At 32.1% G+C, this 19069-nt stretch overlaps 1 protein-coding gene across 1 annotated transcript; it reads left to right on the plus strand.

Annotated features, from left to right (window-relative positions):
• Positions 1-7566: 7566 nt before the first annotated feature.
• Positions 7567-16709, plus strand: LOC132729115 (amine oxidase [flavin-containing] B-like; the record flags this gene model as incomplete). The annotated part of the gene is made up of 10 exons (XM_060714857.1): positions 7567-7570; positions 8385-8479; positions 8779-8916; positions 9461-9565; positions 10394-10485; positions 10806-10947; positions 11823-11972; positions 12277-12436; positions 13259-13403; positions 16554-16709. Coding segments are annotated over exons 1-10 (1187 nt in total), but the record flags the coding sequence as incomplete, so codon positions are not given.
• Between the last annotated feature and the right edge of the window lie 2360 nt (positions 16710-19069).

Raw genomic sequence — 19069 nt, forward strand, 5'->3', positions numbered from 1 at the left:
CTACTGAACGCAATTTAACTTCTTGGTGAGGTAATCTTTATTATTATTATAACAACTGTTTCAACCAAACTATTTGGCCCATCACCAGACAAAGGACTTCTTAAAGTTGCTAAGCAAATGAAAAAAGCTGAAAAGGTAGCTAAAAAAGGAGGGCCACCAGTTGATAAAGAGTATTTCAACAAATGTCTAAATGATGTATTATCAGGCAAGTCAGATGCAAGCAGTTCAAAGATTACTAGTCACTCAGCTACACCATTAAACTACCAATACAACAAAAAACGGTAGAGGCTCATAGGGAAGACTGGGCATGCCCAACTATGTTGCCTCTTTAAATAAAGTCTTTATTATTATTATTATTATTATTAATCTAAAAATAGCCCATGCATATCATTAACCTTGCCGTATCATAGTTGATACATGCTTATTAATTGGTACCACGTAACGAAGTATTTTAGTGCATTTACTTGTCTATAAAGCAAAGGAATGATTTCGCTGCGAAAAAGGGGAAATGAGATGTGCACACTTGTTTTCCTTCAGTATCACGTTAATATTTTTACGATTGATCATTTTCTTTATTAGTTTTATACAATAGAGAATAGATCTAAATCGTTTTGACAAAAAAATATTCGGTTTTCCAAAAAAAAAAAATAATAAATAAACCCTTTATGATATACAAATACCGTAATTAAAAAAAAAAAAAATGTGATAATAAATTGAAACCCAAAAAAAAGAACAATTTTAAAGGGTTGGGATGAAGGCACAGCTGTGCAAGCCTTTCCTTTTTAGGAAGTGGCCCGTACGGCTAGCCAAAAGTTCTAGCCGTACGTGAGTCACGTACTACTAGCCAGGACACACTGTATTGGCTAGCCGTACGGCACTTTTCAAAAATATATGGAAGGCGAAAGTGCATATGTTAATTATGACTTAAAGCGAGGATTTTTCCTTTTAAAAGGAAACTTTATTTCGCATTGTTATTGGTCTTTGTTATGTAAACAAAGGCTCAAGTTATCATCCTAGGGCAATATAAATTGTTATTTAGGTATGATACCATTATTATTACTACAAATATTATTGTCATTCAAGATATTTTAACCAAGATATCACATTGAGAAACAAATTGAATATACAACATGTATTGACACTTTGAAATAGCAATAAACACTGGTACAGATCATTTATTACTAATTGGTTCACACCTTTTAATCCTAGAATGTCATTAACAATACACAGGACAAAAAGTCATACAAAAACTGAAAAGGCTAAAAATTGATTAAAATCATTAATAGTAGATATACCCCTGAACAAAGACTGTGTAAGTTGTGCAATAGCGGATTAGTTGAAGACGAGACTCACTTTCTTGTTGTATTATTTATAGTAACACAAGATCTGTTATATTTGGAAACATTTTAAACTGTGATGAATTTATGCGCAAATCAAACAAAGACAAACTTGTTTTCTTGATTCAAACTCGCCCTAGAAAATGTGCAAAATTTATTATTAATGCTTATTATATCAGAAGTAGTATGTTATATATTAGTATGCGGTGATTTTCATCAGTAAATACCTTAGATTTTTATCCTTTATTTTGTCTGTGTAAAGTTGTACATATATATGAACCTCATGTCACATCATCGATTATTACCCACATTTTTCTTGAAAAATGTCATTTGTATTAACTTTTATTTAATTCATTATACGGATATATATTGTAATTTGAGAAACAGCTATGACAAATTTCAACTAAATGTTACGGTATAACGACAACTCTTATGATAATAAGTGTTTATACTGACTCTATACAAATTAAGTTTAATACAGAGCCATTATTCCTAATGTTTAAAGTAGTCATTTGTTGTTATGTTTAAACGTTAATTTTGCCTCTAAACAGCTGTTATATGTAATTATGTTACACAGACTCTTATTATTTCAATTGCCCATTTGTAAATACTCACGTGCATTCTACACTGTTGTTAAGGTGACCTATAGGCCTATAAGGCCGGGTGTTCTTTATTTACATTGTATATGTGTAATTTTCATGTACGAAAACACATGTCACTATAATAAAAGATTATTATTATACAGAAGCAACAATTAATTTAAAGTAAAAGAAATAATTATTGATAAATAAAATAAATTCAACATTTATTCTGTCTGCAAAATACAGATTTTTCTAATTCCCTATCATTTTATATTCTGTTCTATGCAAAATCCTTCTTATTTTAACTTGTTTGCAAAATTCAACATTAATTCTGTCTGCAAAATACAGATTTTTATGCCCCCCCGGGCATATAGTAATTGAACCGTCGGTCCGTCTGTCCGTACGAGGTTAACCTAGAACGGCAAGTTAGATTTTTCTTAAGTTCTACCTGTACCAATGGCTTCTAAGTTTACACACTTACTAATCAATACAAAGTACATGATCTGGGCAAGTTTCATAACTCTGGCTTTCATATTTACCAAGTTATTGCCCTTTTCAGCACTTAGAAAATGAATAATGGTTAACCTAAAATGGCAAGTTGGAAATATCTTAAGTGCTATCTTTACCAATGGCTTTATAATTTCCACACTTACTTATCAATACAAAGCACATGATATTATATAACTGTGTCATCCATATTTCCCAGTTATTTCCCTTTTTTCACTTTGAAAATAGGGCCTTGTCTGGTTTTTTATCTTAAATTTCTCCTAATTGCTTAATTACTTTACTGATATCTTTCATATTTAGTAGGTGGATACCTTTGATGGTCCTCCAATTTTTTTTGGAGTAAGCGGTCTCTAGGGTCAAGGTCAAGGTCACTGGTTTAAAAAATAAACCTTTTTGCTCATACAGCCTTTATTTTTTAGTTGATGTCTTAGTTTAATACAAACACCTCCTTCTTTGGGTGTAGTATGGGGTCATTTGGGTCAAGGTCAATGTTACCAATGTCAAGGTCACCAATGTTAAAAATAGATTTTTACATTTTTACAGGTGTATTGACCTTTTTATTCTATAGACAGATACTATTTATAATTGATAGAAACATAAACTTTGATGGAGTTAGTGGTCAGTTGGGTCAAGGTCACCAGTGCTAAAATAGATTTTTACACATTTGCTCATACAGCCTTTATTAAGTGACAGATATATTTTGTATTTGGTAGGAAGATAACTTGCATTGTATTCATCCTTTTGATTGGGGTAGGGATTAGTGGGTCAAGGTCACTTGTGCTAAAAATAGATTTTTACACTTTTGCCCATACAGCTTTTATTTATTGACAGTTGTATTTCATATTTGGTAGGAAGATAACTTGCATGGTATTCTTCCTTTGGATGGAGTTAGGGGTCAGTTGGGTCAAGGTCACTTGTGCTAGCTAAAAATAGATTTTTACACTTTTGCCCATACAGCCTTTATTTATTGACAGATGTATTTCATATTTGGTAGGAAGATAACTTACATGGTATTCTTCTTTTGGATAGAGTTAGGGGTCAGTTTGGTCAAGGTCACCAGTGCTCAAAATAGATTTTTACACTTTTGCCCATACAGCCTTTATTTAATGACAGATGTATTTCATATTTGGTAGGAAGATAACTTGCATGAAGTTAAATATTTTTCAACTTCACAAGTCAGAGCAATGACTTGGCAACTTATATTTTTCACAATTACAAAATGCCATGACTTTGTCAAGTTATAAAACTTGTGTTTACAATTTTTTGGCGATTTTTCTGTCCATAACTGAGTGAATGGGTAAACATTTTTTGAAGTATTGCTACTGACAAGAATCTGAGCCGGGGGCATTTGTGTTTAACAAACACGTTCTTGTTTTAATATTCACCTATCATTTTATATTATGTTCTATATCTAACTTAATTGTCTGCAAAATCCTTCATTTTTAACTTGTCTGCAAAATTCAACATTAAATCTGTTTGTGAAATACAGATTTTTCTAATATTCACCTAACATTTTATATTCTGTACTATATCTAACTTGTCTGCAAAGTCCTTCTTTCTTTAACTTGTCTGCAAAATTCAACATTAATTCTGTCTGCAAAATACAGATTTTTCTAATATTCCCCTATCATTTTATATTATGTTCTATATCTAACTTGTCTGCAAAACCCCTCTTATTTTAACTTGTCTGCAAAATTCAACATTAATTCTGTCTGCAAAATACAGATTTTCTAATGTTCCCCTATCATTTTATATTATGTTCTATATCTAACTTGTCTGCAAAATCCCTCTTATTTTGACTTGTCTGCAAAATTCATCATTAATAATGTCTGCAAAATACTGATTTTTCTAATATTCTGCTGTCATTTTATATTTTGTTCTATATCTAACTTATCTGCAAAGTACAGCATTAATTCTGTCTGCAAAATACAGATTTTTCTAAAAGTCAACTATAATTTTATGTTTTGTCCTATATCTAACTTCTCTGATAAGTTCAACATTAATTTTGTCTGCAATATACCGATTTTGCTTATATTCCCCAGGCCTCGACATTAGCGGTGGTCCGGTGGTCCGAGACCACCTGATTTTGGCAAGGACCACCTAATTTTAAAAGACACTGGTCCGTTGGACCAGTTGAATTATCTGGTTGGTGCAAGGCTCATTTGGGAGTATGGCGATTTGGTCAAAAAACATGTTATATACTTGGTGTTTAAAATCATTTGTCCTGTACATGTACATGTATACGGTTCATAAATCTCTGATTAGTTCAAGAAGTTCTTAAGTCATCAATAACTTTCATTTTAAGTAGCTAAAATTCTATTTATGCAAGTTAAAAGAGTTAAGAATTTGTTATATCGATTTAGGTAGAAAATTCATTCAAATGATGCTTTAATTTGCTAGTAATTATGATATTGTATGGGATATCGGATGAACTTAAATTTAAGAAACTTAAATAATGGCATCAAATAAAATGGAATGAAATTCTTTGCTACTTATCTTTATTTTAACGATAAGAGATCCATTTCTTCCACAGTTAAATTACTTCAAAAGGTTAGAAATACTCAATGTCAAAAATAAATATCAACCAACAAGCAACAAGGAGGTAAAAATTCTGCTTTGAGAAAAATAAGTAAAACTATAGTTATATTTAACGTTGGTATCATTTTTTATCCTTTAGATATTTCCTTGTTTTTAAAGACAAGAATTAGATAATTTAATAGTTTGATTAAAAATGTTAATCTATAAAAGATAATTGATCATGATTATAAGAGTTAGACGTACCATGTATCAGCAATGAATATTTGATTAACAGTAAGAAAATAAGGCAGACACAAATGGTTTCACTATTCCTTAACTTAAGTTAAGAGAGTAGTAGTTTCAATATAAAAATTAAAATAAAATCGTTATTTTTATCGCATATAAATTCGTTTGTTTTATCACCAATTTCTTTAAGATATGTATTTCAAGCCTATACTGTAACGTTAATTAATATGTTCCATATGTCTGGAATATGCAACTGTATATTTTATATGTCTGGAATATACAACTGTTTATTTCTTTGATCTTATGACTGCACAATAACAGCAGGAGGTGCACACTTTCACTTAAGATGAAAAAATCTATATCTAAGTATATCTGTTTTCTTTATTGTAAAGGTTAATAATCTTTGTCATCAATTCAAAGCTTTTTTTCTAAATCTGCAGTCAAAGAAACAAAATTCAAAAACAATAAAATAATAATATGGTAATGATAATTGACCACCTGACTTCCGGAAGGACCACCTAAATTTCAAATCTAGTGGTCCGGCTTACCACCTGCTAAAAAAGTTAGTGTCGAGGCCTGTATTCCCTCATCATTTTATATTTTGTTAAATATCTATCTTGTTCTGAATTTAACTTGTCTGCAAAATTCTGTCTACAAAATATAGATTTTCCTTATTTTCACCTATGATTTTATATTTTGTTCTTAAGTTCACTGCAATATTCAACATCTATTCTGTCTATACTTCATGTATTAACTTAAAAAATATATAATTACTACTAGGTGATAAAGGGATTAAACCAATTACTGCTTGATTATACAAGGATTGCACAAATAAACATTGGTAGTATACTACAGTAATTATATGTAATTGTTTATGCGACAATTATCTATATAATTGATTTACTTTGATAATAAACGCTTTTACTTTTTTATTTGGATACAAGTCAATTAATATTGTTTGTTTGTTTGTTATAATCATTATATTCTGTCTCATGCAATTATTTTGTGTTGTTTTTTTTTAAATTATATTCTTATATTTTTTATGAAAAGAAAAGTATTCTAATAAAAAACATTAAAACTATTTTTCAAATAATAAATAGTTTTGCAAATAATTATAGATCTTTCTAGATGGCATTAAATCAATATAATTGGCCATTCACTCCTTTTCACAAGGGATTAAATAATCTATATTGTCTGCAAAATCTAAAACCCTTCTTTATTTAACTTGTGTTCAAAATCCCTCTATGTTTAACTTGTCTGCAAAGTCGTCTGCAAAGTATAACAACCCCGAGTTGGCTCTTTATCTGGATTTAGGACAAAAAGGCCTTGTGCCTTACAACTTCTAAATGTCTAGGAATGTTTATATTGAAAATCATCATAGTTGGTATCAGTGTTTCTCGATCTTGATAAAAGTCCCACATGTACATTTACTTAACCCTGTACCTCATATATACGCGAAACAACGCACTTTTGACCCCCCCCCCTTTTTTTAGGCCTGAAATAGTGAAAAAATGTCCTATTTGGGCCTCAATCACGTTTTCGTTTGAGAAATGTTGCTAAAAAAAGTGAGCACTTTTTCGGCGCCGCCCCCCATCTAAAAGATACATCAGGGGGTTGCCAGAAGGGGGATGTGCTGCCTTCTGTTTTGGGGGTTTGAAGGGGGGCGGAGTCCCCCTCATCACCAAGAAAATTTTGGACTTGTGAGAGGCTAAAAATGACCCCAGGTCGATCATAAGGTAACGTGTAACCAACGCTGAAAAGCCTTTGACTCTATCTCAATCCCTTGAGAAGTTGCAGCACTTTGAAATAAATTTTGATGGAAAAAATCGAGGCAAAATAGTGATTTTTGGCAATTTTGAGATGTCCCCTCATTGCCATGGTAACAGGAAATTTAAGACTGAGCATGTCGTTACAAAGGCAATGGTCCAGTCAACATTTGTGCCAAGCTTGATTAGTATTGAAGCATTTTTCATAGTTTCATAGCAGTTTGAACTTGTAACAGGAGGCTTATCAGTGAAAACGACCATTTTTCACAATAATTATGCTCATGAGGGAAAGTGTTAATAAAGTATCATCTTTTGGGATCAGGGGAAGTCACTGTATGAATATGGATAAAAACATTTCTTTGCAATAGGAGATAGTGACTGTGTCAGTTAAAGGCTGTATGTCATTGTGGAAGGCAGTCTGGATAGTGGAGTGCCACAAGGTAGTGTGTTGGGGCCTGTACTTTTCGTTATGTATGTGAATGCTATTACAGAAAATGTTAAATCATGCATTAAAATATTTGCTGATGATACAAAATTCATTAATTGATACTACACCAACAAGTAAGATATTCTCCAAGACAATATTGTCTCAATTATGAACTGGGCAGTAAAATGGGTATGCAGTATGGTCAATTATAGCATATAGCATATAAGAGTAGTCATTTATTTGAGACTCACAGTGCCACATTTATGACCTTGAATTATCCATTATTATTAGATTTCTTCAAATTCATTTCTTCAATTTATTTATATAAAAAAGAATCTACTTACTATAAATCAAGAATTATAATAGCACATTTTCATCAATTAATGATTAAAAATTGCCTTGAATAGCACTCTATAAAACTGATGTGGTGGGGTTTTGTCCACTCTGTAAAATTTAGTGATAGGGTTTTGTCCACTCTAGAATATTGTTTTCTAAGGCCATTTTTTATTTCAATAAGTTATTTTTAAAGTTCTGATAATATTACATCTCTAATTTATTTATTTCTCCTTTTTTTGGGTTGGATTTTATGTAGGATTTTATGTAGGTAAAGTACTTGTGCATAATACACAAGTTTTCAGCTTGAATGATTTTTGGCTGAGTTATTACCCTTGAAAAGAAAAGGTGTTTTTTTTTTGTATTGCCAGCTACACAAATATTGTCTAGACTACTCCTCAGAAACTACTAGTGCAATTTTATTAAAACTTTTGAGGAATGTTCAATACCATGTCTAATTGTGCATCTCATCAACATTTTTTGTTCATTGATTTTTGTCAGAGTTTTGGCCCTTTCATGATTTTAATTTTGAAATTTGTCTGGACTACTCCAGACCTGTTATACCACTAATGCAATTTCAATGATTTCCACAAACTGTCAACACTTACAATTACACATGTTATCTTTAAAATTGTAATAAAGTTTAATTAACACTTTATTATTTCTTAAGGTCTTTGTGCTGCAAGACAGTTACAGAAAAATGGTGAGAAGGTTTTGGTGCTGGAAGCCAGGGATAGGGTTGGTGGAAGAACATATACTTTAAAGGTAAGCCAAAGTAATTTTTTTAAAGAAATGCTGCAGTTTATATGATGACTTTATGCAGCTATGGGCTGTATACAAATGGAATGCAGTAATGCTGTAAAAATGAAAAAAGTTATAATATGAATAAATTTGTGATTATTAGATGTGTATATCATAGAAAAGTTCAAGAACAGTAAATATAATTAATGAATTTAGCATCATTTTAATGAAGCTTGATCTTTCTAGTGCTTTCTAGTCCACTTAAAGCAGTCTTACTTTGACTGCTTATTATTTTAATTTTATTACATTTCATTTCTCTGCAGGATGCTGATCATGGAGCTATTGACCTTGGTGGAGCATATGTCGGACCTACTCAAAACAGAGTATATAGAATATGTAAAGAGTTAGACCTGAAGTTGTACAATATTGATGAAAATAACTACACCGTTATGGATTTAAGGGTATAAAATCTTAGATAATAATATTAATTTATTATCTACATTTGATGGAGTATTAACTATTTATAAATCTGAAACAAGTTATTAATGTTTCTTGATATTAACTTTGTCTTATAATTTTATGTAACTTAATTGGATTACACAGGTCTTCAAATTTCATACTATTGACTAACTCATAAAATGAAATTCAACATTTGCCTGTAATGTTATGAAGTAACTTGTTGTGGCATGGCCAAGTAGTTAACGCGTCGGACTAGTAATCTAATGATTGCTAGCCATATGGGTTCAAACCCCATCAGGGGCAAGTGGTTGTTTCCTTGAGCAAGAAACTTAACACTCATTGCTCAGTACTGGTTTCCAGGAACAGATGTAAAAGTGTGTCTTTAAGCTTCTACCTTCCTACACAATGGAACTAAAATAAATTCTGTATATTTGTTTTGTTTTTTTGCAGCGTCTACAAATGAGTTGCAGACAAAAAAACTTTACAGATGAACATGAATACTCAGTTAATGTATGATGTACCTGTAACTTATGTATTTATTTACAGAGTTGTTGGGCTAAGTTTAAAGGAAGTATGCCACCATTTTGGAATCCATTTAAAGTGCTAGATATTAACCATTTTATCAGAACATTTGATATCATGGCTAAACAGGTAAATCAGTATTCAATTATTATGTAATTGTGTTAACAGAGTAAATCAAATCTCAATGCTGAATTTGTTAGTACAAAGGTATAAATATTAGACAATATATTATAAATCTAAGAACAGATGTAAAACAGGGTATGTTGCTGAGTGGTCATGGTCTTTTGACTTTGAACCACTAGCCCTCTTACTGCTGTGGGTTCCAATCCTGGCATGAGATTTGGATTCTTTCATGTGACAAAGCTATCCAGCTAGCTAACGAAATGTTGGTGGTTCTACTTAGGTGCCTGTTTGTGTCTGAAATAAAGCACAGAAGGGCTTCTGGGATCTGTTTCCACCAGTAAAATTGACAGGCCTATATGACTTGTACTGTGTTAGTGCGACATAAAATCCAACCCAAAAAAAAAGGAGAAATAAATAAATTACAGATGTAATATTATCAGAACTTTAAAAGTAACTTATTGAAATAGAAAAATTGCCTTCGGAAACAATATTCTACAGTTTCTAAAATCTTTTAAAATAGTAAAATAAGGCATGACTCCATGTAGAATATAAATATCTCGGTCAGAAGAGAGTGATTCTGCTAGTATGATACCTATAATAACCATTTTAATTTTTCTTGAGATTCACAAATCTGAGTAAAAGTTGAACACATAAGATCAATTTTGTATGCTTCAAATTAAATTTAACATTCTGAATTACAAACTTAGAACTTGTTTTAGAAGAATGCTTTTATAAAATTACTGTATGTGTAAGAAAAAGATATTCAAAGACTATACTTGCAACATCAGTCAGTCATTTTCTAAGCTAATGCCTACAGTATTAAATTTTTTTCAGGTTCCATGTGAAGCACCATGGGCAGCCAAAAAAGCAAAACAGTGGGACTCGATGACAGTGGCACAGTTTATAGATAAAATTCTCTGGACCCAGTATGTACATTTTATTTATTTATTATTATTTTCATTACTATTATTATTATTAATTATTATTAATTATTATTATTATTATTATTATTATTATTATTATTATTATTATAATTATTATCATTATTATTATTATTATTATTGTGAAGGAATGGCAAAGGTGTATTTCAGTTTAAGTTAAAATACTATTTTCCTTTTTGGGGGGGGGGGGAGGGTAAAATGAAAGCAGTAAATATTTTCTGGTAAAACTTTTTTAATTTATTAATATTAAAAGCCTGCAGAGGCAAATCTATTGAGCTATGTATTATCTGCAATAAATATTTCAGATCGGCAAAAGAATATGCTGGAATTTTCATGAAAGCTTTATTTTGTGCAGAATTGTCCGAGATATCTCTCCTAGGTGCCCTATGGTACTTCAATTGCGGCGGTGGAGTTCTCAGACTTATCTCAATAACAAATGGTGCTCAGGTAAGCAAAGTTTATGAGATACTTATTTCATTATTTCCACTTTTGATGTTACTTTGAATCTGACCGTTTGTATACCTAATAATAATGATAAACTGATGTCACCAGTAAAGAACTAGGCCAGCCATTCGTCGCATTCAGACCAGAATCTATTCTGATTTAAAACATGTTTGTTTAAGCATGATTGCGAAACAAGTTCTTGCAACTTATATTAATAACTTGTGAGTTTGCTTCCTGGAACCAACCAGTACAGGTGTCTTGTGAAGAAACATGGTTGTGACCTGATTAGGGCTCGAACCCTGTTGGCTGCCAGTACTTTATATATTAAGCATTTTTGTATTAAAATCCCCATAATATCAGAGAATGATGAGCTTATTTTAAACCTGGACAAGTCTTGATATACATGTTCAGTTTGTCAAGGATTACTCTACTCCTAAGAAATACCTGTTTTCACTATGACTTAAAGGTAAGGATCAAGATCAGGATAAAATTTTATATTTCAAAATTTCCTCACTGTTAATTCTTAGAGATTTGATTTTCAATGTTAACTTCAATTTTTTTTTACAACTTTTAAAAAATTGATCCAAAAGTTAATCTTGATCCGAAAATTTATTTCTAATTTGATGCAGATCTTATTGATATCTGCACTATTATTCTTAAATTTTATTTCAAAATTAGTATGTTTAAATTTTGTCTATACAACAATCATTTCTGCCAAATTTGATTAATTTGTATAAATCTCACATCCATGAAACTAAAGTTAAAATTGTTTGTTCTTGAACCCGATCTTTGTTGTGAACATGGAACCATAAATAAGCAGACACATTTTTTAGCTAATGAAGTTAGGTTTTGTAACATTTATTTATGTTTAATTGTAGGAAAAAAAGGTTGAAGGAGGAACTCAGCAAATATCAGAAGGTCTTGCTAAACTGGTAGGGGATTATGTGAAGCTTAGTTCTCCAGCTGTTTATATAAAATATGATGATCATACAGTGATTGTTAAAGATTCTCATGGAAATGTTTATGAGGTAAATATACATATATTTTACATATATTTTACAAATAGCTTACTATGTCACTCATAATCTTTGAGAAACTCTGTATGTTTTGGTATTCTGCCACAGTTTGTTTTTGTGTCAGTTGGGATTACTGTGAATTCACTTAATTTCGTGGGCATGAAACTTTGTGGTTTTGTCAGGAAGAATATTGTTGTGGGTTCTTAAATTTATGGACTGTCTATTTTTCTAAAGGTGTTGCTAAACAAGTATAAAGACATATATATTAACAACTTTATTAGAATTTTTTTGTACTTCAGTCTTGTTTATATTGTAGGCTAGATATGTGATAAGTTCAGTGCCTCCACCACTTCTCAACCGGATAGAGTTTGATCCTCCGTTACCATGGGAACGATTACAACTAATGCAAAAAATGCCGATGGGATCAATAATTAAAACAGTGATGTATTATAAAACACAGTTTTGGAAAAAATTAGGTAAATGTGAATGTTGTTATTAATTGGTCTGAAAAATCAATTAAATTAGTTTTGATTGTTCAAAAAGGTTATAAAATGAATAGAAGTAAGATGCAAGTATACTAATAATTTGTTGAGCATATATATATATTGTTTTGATTGTCAATCAATGTGTATTGTTTGAATATATTTACTGGAGACTTATTCATTTGGGAATATGTTTTGTTAGTTTCCATAATCAAATTTGATTTATGTATTGACTTGAAATGATAAATGAATAAATAGTTTTCTATAATCATGGCTCAGTGGCCTATTGATAAGTACTACAGAAATGAAATCTTGTAAATGTTTGAATCCTTGACAAACCAGTTTTAAACTTTCTTTAACAAAGTATTTCTTTCTTACTGAGTTGGTAAATCATTAATTTGATTTGTGACATCTATTATTTTAAAGATACATTCATACATAAAACAGGAGTTACGTTCAGTTTTTATTGCAATTTGCTCAAAGACAAAGTGCTGTAGAGTTGAATGCCCTTCCCATGTATAGTTTTTGTTAAAAAAAATGAAAAGAAAATTTGTCTCTGTTTAAGTTGTGAACCTTGCATAATTGAAACTAATGTCTGATTTTAGATTTACATGATTTCTATAATTAGAAATACCATGTTTAGTTTTTGAGGCAATTTGTGCACATACAAAATGACTGAAAAGTGTGAGTGTTAAATTCTCATATACAGCTTTTAAAAAAAATAAGAAAAATCCCCCACCCCTCCCCAAAAAATAAATTAAAGAACAAAGATCCAGAATATTGACTCTAGTAACTGATAACATGATTTTATTGTAGATTTAAACGGTATAGCCCTGTCCTCTGACAGTGTGTGCTGTTGCTGCATAGATGATACAAAACCTAATGGTGGTCATCCAGCAATAATGGGGTTTATATTGGCTGATAGGGCTAGAGAAATGGCTGCTGCAACACCTCTTGTACGGTAAGAAACATGTATTGTGGCTGTAAAAAACTTAGTCTGGTACCTTGATTTTAAATCTTGGTAAACTACAGACAGTTGCACAGTCCATTATTTGTTTACGGAGATAAGAAAACATTGTCTGTTCATTTGAAGAAACTGTTAATAAAAATGTTTTGCAACAAAGCCAGAAATTTAAAATTGGTCATGAAGAATAAAGCTGATGTATATGAATTTTTCATGTATTTGTATATTTATTGAGGACTCACAAAATATATCATGCCTTTCCGCAGTAAATCATGCACTTTATTGAAAATCATAGAATATTTGCCTGCTTCACAGCCGAACAAGCACAATTTTGAAATTTCTGGCATGTTGGTTAGTTTGATGATTCTATTATATATTTCTTTTCATACGTTTAGTACCATGTCATCATGAAAACACAACTAATCTGCTAATTCAGAAAAAAGCACATTGTGTGGCAACTGTGCATTGATTATATTTGTAGTACACTGCAACCTCAGGAAGGTTGTTTTGATGATTTCTAGGTCAACTTCGAAGATGGGTCATCTCCGGTCAACAACTAGGTCACAGGAGCTAAAAATAGAAAAAGCTTGTTAACACTCTAGTGGCTGCAGTTTTCCTCCAAATATTCTCGAAATTTGTCAGGAAGGTTGTTTTGATGATATCTAAGTCAAGTTTGAAGAAGGGTCATGTCCGGTCAAAAACTAGGTCACATATTCTGAAAATAGAAGAAGCTCTAGTGGCTGCAGTTTTGATTCAAATATTCTGGATATTAGTCAGGAAGGTTGTTTTGATGATTTCTAAAGTCAAGTTGGAAGATGGGTTTTCTACGGTCAAAAACTAGGTCACAGGAGCTAAAAATAGAAAAAGCTTGTTAACACTCTAGTGGCTGCAGTTTTGATTCAAATATTCTGGAAATTTGTCAGGAAGGTTGTTTTGATGATTTCTAGGTCAAGTTCGAAGATGGGTCATCTCCGGTCAAAAACTAGGTCACAGCAGCTAAAAATAGAAAAAGCTTGTTAACACTCTAGTGGCTGCAGTTTTGATTCAAATATTCTGGAAATTTGTCAGGAAGGTTGTTTTGATGATTTCTAGGTCAAGTTCGAAGAAAGGCATATCCGGTCAAAAACTAGGCCACAGGATAAAAATAGAAAAAGCTTTTTAACACTTGTGGCTGCATTTTTGATCCAAATTACCTGGAAATTAGCCAGAAAGGTTGTTTTGATGATTTCTAGGTCAAGTTTGAATATGGGTCGTCTCCGGTCAAAAATTAGGTCACATTGCCCAAATATGGAAAAACTAGGGATGGCAACGAGTAACCGGTTAACCGAGTACTCGATCGAACGTCCGAATATCGGTTAACAAAATTGATATTCGATTACTCGGAAAAAAATGTATAATTTCTATTTTATTTGCTATTTAGACATTAAATTTAATAAATGTATCCAATTAGTTCAGAAATTCGGAGATGTGCATATACCTTCATAAATACCTGTTAAATGCAATCACAACTTCCTTGCAGAGGTGTGAAAATGATACAATAAATTTAATGAGGGGATCAACAGTTTGACACGCGCACATGTGTCGCTTACGTCATCCGGCCTCTTATGATATTTAGTAACCTTTAATTGTGTATCACAGTGCAGTTTGTACCCGAATCTTGTTTTAAGGTAACATTTTTGAAAACAACAAAGGGCCGTATTGCTATTATGATATGATAATTAAGTTAGTATTTAGACCCGGGTAAACTTTTGTTGACGCCGATTAGTCTATTTTATTACAGGAAGAAAAAGATGTTTCAACTGTTAAACATGTTTTAAACTTAATATTGCAATAATAAATATGTTCTAAAATATAATGTCGTTGATTTAATTTTAATTAATTTGTCTCCTTTGCAGTCCTATCTATAGTTACAAATTCTATGAATGTAAATAGAAACGAAAGTAGCATGCAGACAGTGTTGATATTGTGTGATAAACTTTGAAGATCATTGGAAATCGTCCGAGTAACCGAGTACTCGATCGGAAAAATGACCGAGTACTCGAGTATTGATTTTGGTATTTGTTGCCATCCCTAGGAAAAACCTTTTTAACACACTAGAGGTCACATGTTTGACTCAGTTGTCATCAAACTTGGCCAGGATGCTTGTCTAAGACATTGCTTGGATGCTGTTGATGGGTCAGGGGAGCGATCCAGGGCCATCATGGCCCTTTTGTTATTTTTTTGCCTCTTGTTCATGGCCCAAGTTGTTACGGTTGTTTACTTCAATTAAACCACTTGCCTCTTTTTCATGGCTGAAGTTGTTAAGGTTGTTTACTTCAAACCACTTGCCTCTCATCCATGGCTGAAGTTGTTAAGGTTGTTTACTTCAAACCACTTGCTTCTCAACACTGTAGGTTCCAGTTGCTAAGGTTGTTTACTTCAAACCACTTGCTTCTCAACACTGTAGGTTCCAGTTGCTAAGGTTGTTTACTTCAAACCACTTGCTTCTCAACACTTTAGGTTCCAGTTGCTGAGGTTGTTTACTTCAAACCACTTGCCTCTCATCCATGGCTGAAGTTGTTAAGGTTGTTTACTTCAAACCACTTGCTTCTCATCCATGGCTGAAGTTGTTAAAGTTGTTTACTTCAAACCACTTGCTTCTCAACACTGTAGGTTCCAGTTGCTAAGGTTGTTTACATCAAACCACTTGCTTCTCAACACTGTAGGTTCCAGTTGCTAAGGTTGTTTACTTCAAACCACTTGCCTCTCATCCATGGCCCAAGTTGTTAAGGTTGTTAACTTTAATTTAACCACTTGCCTCTTTTTCATGGCCAAAGTTGTTAAGGTTGTTTACTTCAAACCACTTGCTTCTCAACACTGTAGGTTCCAGTTGTGCAAGCGTCTTTGGATTCTTTCAGGTGAAAAAGTTATCCAGCTACCTTACAGAACGTCGGTGTCTCTACTTTGGTACCCTTTGTGTCTGAAATAAAGCAAACAGGAGCACTTGAGGTCTTCCTCAACCAGTAAAACTGGAAAGTCACCATATGACCTATACTGTGTTTGAGCGATGTAAACCCAATAAAACAAAATTCTGCCTGATTTACATATGTTCACTATCATTTGTAATTTGGATAATGGACTTCTAAAACAACTATCTTGTTATAACAGGAAAGAAGCACTATGTGCTCACTATGCCTGGGTGTTTGGGACAGATGATTTCCTACACCCTGTAGATTATAGAGAATATAATTGGATGGCAGATCAGTATTCTGGTGGATGTTACAGTTCAGTGATGCCCCCAAATGTCATAACAAAATATGGAAGGTATATAAGAAATTTATTTCTAAAGAATTATTCTATATTGTTATTGAAATATAGATGAATGTGATATGTTTGTTGTGGTGTTGTATACTTGATTAATTAGGGCATACCTACAGATTTGTACTTAATAATGTCACTTTAGAAAAAAGTTCTTGTACTATTTGCCAGCCCCTGTAAATTTTGTCTCTTTGGTCTACAATTGGCACATTTTCTATAGGTATTTCAACTCTTGATATAAAATTAGTAATTTATCCTGAGTGATTAAGTATGAATATTTTTATGATTAATAATATTAAATATTTTGTACTAGTACATTTTATTATCTGCTATATAAATAAATATATGTAATATCAGGTCATGTATCTCATACAACACGCATATATAATTCTTTTGCGGTTTGATGTAAAATAATATGTCTCCTGATTACTATCAGTGTATTTATTTTTAGCTCACCTGTCACAAAGTGACAGGGTGAGCTTTTGTGATCGCTTTTCATCCGTCGTCAGTCCATCTGTAAACTTTTACTTTAAATGACATCTCCTCATAAACCACTAAGCCAATTTCATCCAAACTTCACAGGAATGTTCCTTTGGTGGTCACCTTTAAAAATTGTTCAAAGAATTTAATTCCATGCAGAACTCTGGTTGCCATGGCAACCGAAAGAAAAAACTTTAAATATCTTCTTTTAAAAAACCCTAAGACCTAGAGCTTAGATATTTGGCATGAAACATCCTCTAATGAGTGTCTACCAAGTTTGTTCAAATAAAAGCCCTGGGGTCAAAATTGGCCCCGCCCCAGGGGGTCTTTGATTTTCCCTATATGCATATAGTAAAAACTTAAAATATCTTCTTTTAAAGAACCCAAAGAGCTAGAGCTAAGATATTTAGCATGAAACATCTTCTAATGAGTGTCTACAAAGTTTGTTCAAATAAAAGTCCTGGGGTCAAAATTGGCCCCGCCCCAGGGGGTCATTGATTTTCCCTATATGCATATAGTCAAAACTTAAAAAATCTTCTTTTAAAGAACTCAAAGAGCTTGAGCTAAGATCTTTAGCATGAAACATGTTCTAATGGGTGTCTCCCAAGTTTGTTCAAATAAAAGCCCTGGGGTCAAAATTGGCCCTGCCCCAGGGGTCATTGATTTTCCTTATATGTGTATAGCAAAAACTTAAAAATTCTTCTTTGAAAAAACCCAAATAGCTAGAGTTAAGATATTAAGCATGAAACATCTTCTAGTGAGTGTCAACCAAGTTTGTTCAAATAAAAGCTCTTGGGTCAAAATTGGCCCTGCCCCAGGGGTCATTGATTTTCCTTATATGTGTATAGCAAAAACTTAAAAAATCTTCTTTGAAAAAACACAAATAGCTGGAGTTTAGATATTAGGCATGAAACATCTGCTAGTGAGTGTTTACAAAGTTTGTTCAAATTAAAGCTCTGGGGTCAAAATTGGCCCCGCCCAGGGCGTCTTTGATTTTCCCTATATTCATAAAGTAAAAACTTAAAAAATCTTCTTTTAAAGAACTCAAAGAGCTAGAGCTAAGATATTTAGCATGAGACATGTTCTAATGAGTGTCTACCAAGTTTGTTCAAATAAAAGCCCTGGGGTCAAAATTGGCCCGGCCCCAGTGGGTCATTGATTTTCCCTGTATGCATATAGTAAAAACTTAAAAAATCTTCTTTTAAAGAACTCAAAGAGCTAGAAGTAAGATATTTAGCATGAAACATCTTCTAATTGGTGTCTACCAAGTTTGTTCAAATAAAAGCCCTGGGGTCAAAATTGGCCGTGGCCCCCGGGTGTCATTGATTTTCCTTATATATAGCAAAAACTTAAAAAATCTTCTTTGAAAAAACCCAAATAGCTGGAGTTTAGATATTAAGCATGAAACATCTTCTAGTGAGTGTCTACAAAGTTGTTCAAATAAAAGCCCTGGCCCCGTGTTCACAAAGATTTAAGGATCAGGATCAAGATCAGGATCAAATTTAAAAACCCTGATATTCTTCATTGTTTATCCTCATAGATAAATATCTGATTATAAATTTGATAAAACTGGACTTGAAATAGCAAGTATATGAAATTTTTAGAATAAATTAATTGTTAATTTTGCAAAAAGATATGGCATTTTACAGTTGATCCAAATATTGAGCCTGATCCTAAAATTGATCCTTATTTTCATCCAAATATTTTGTATTTGTTTTTGTTATTTTGTTGATTTTATCCCAAAATAGTTTGTTTTCTTTGCAAATCAGCAATATTTTTACATTTTTGAATATTTACAATTTAATTCAACAAAAACAAAAAATTTGGGTAACATTAAACAATGAAAATAAAATCAGGATCAACTTGATCCTGATCCTGATCTTTTC

The sequence above is a fragment of the Ruditapes philippinarum genome, unplaced genomic scaffold (genome assembly GCF_026571515.1).
Source record: "Ruditapes philippinarum isolate M1 unplaced genomic scaffold, ASM2657151v2 ctg11832_1_1_1_1, whole genome shotgun sequence".
NCBI lineage: Eukaryota > Metazoa > Mollusca > Bivalvia > Venerida > Veneridae > Ruditapes > Ruditapes philippinarum.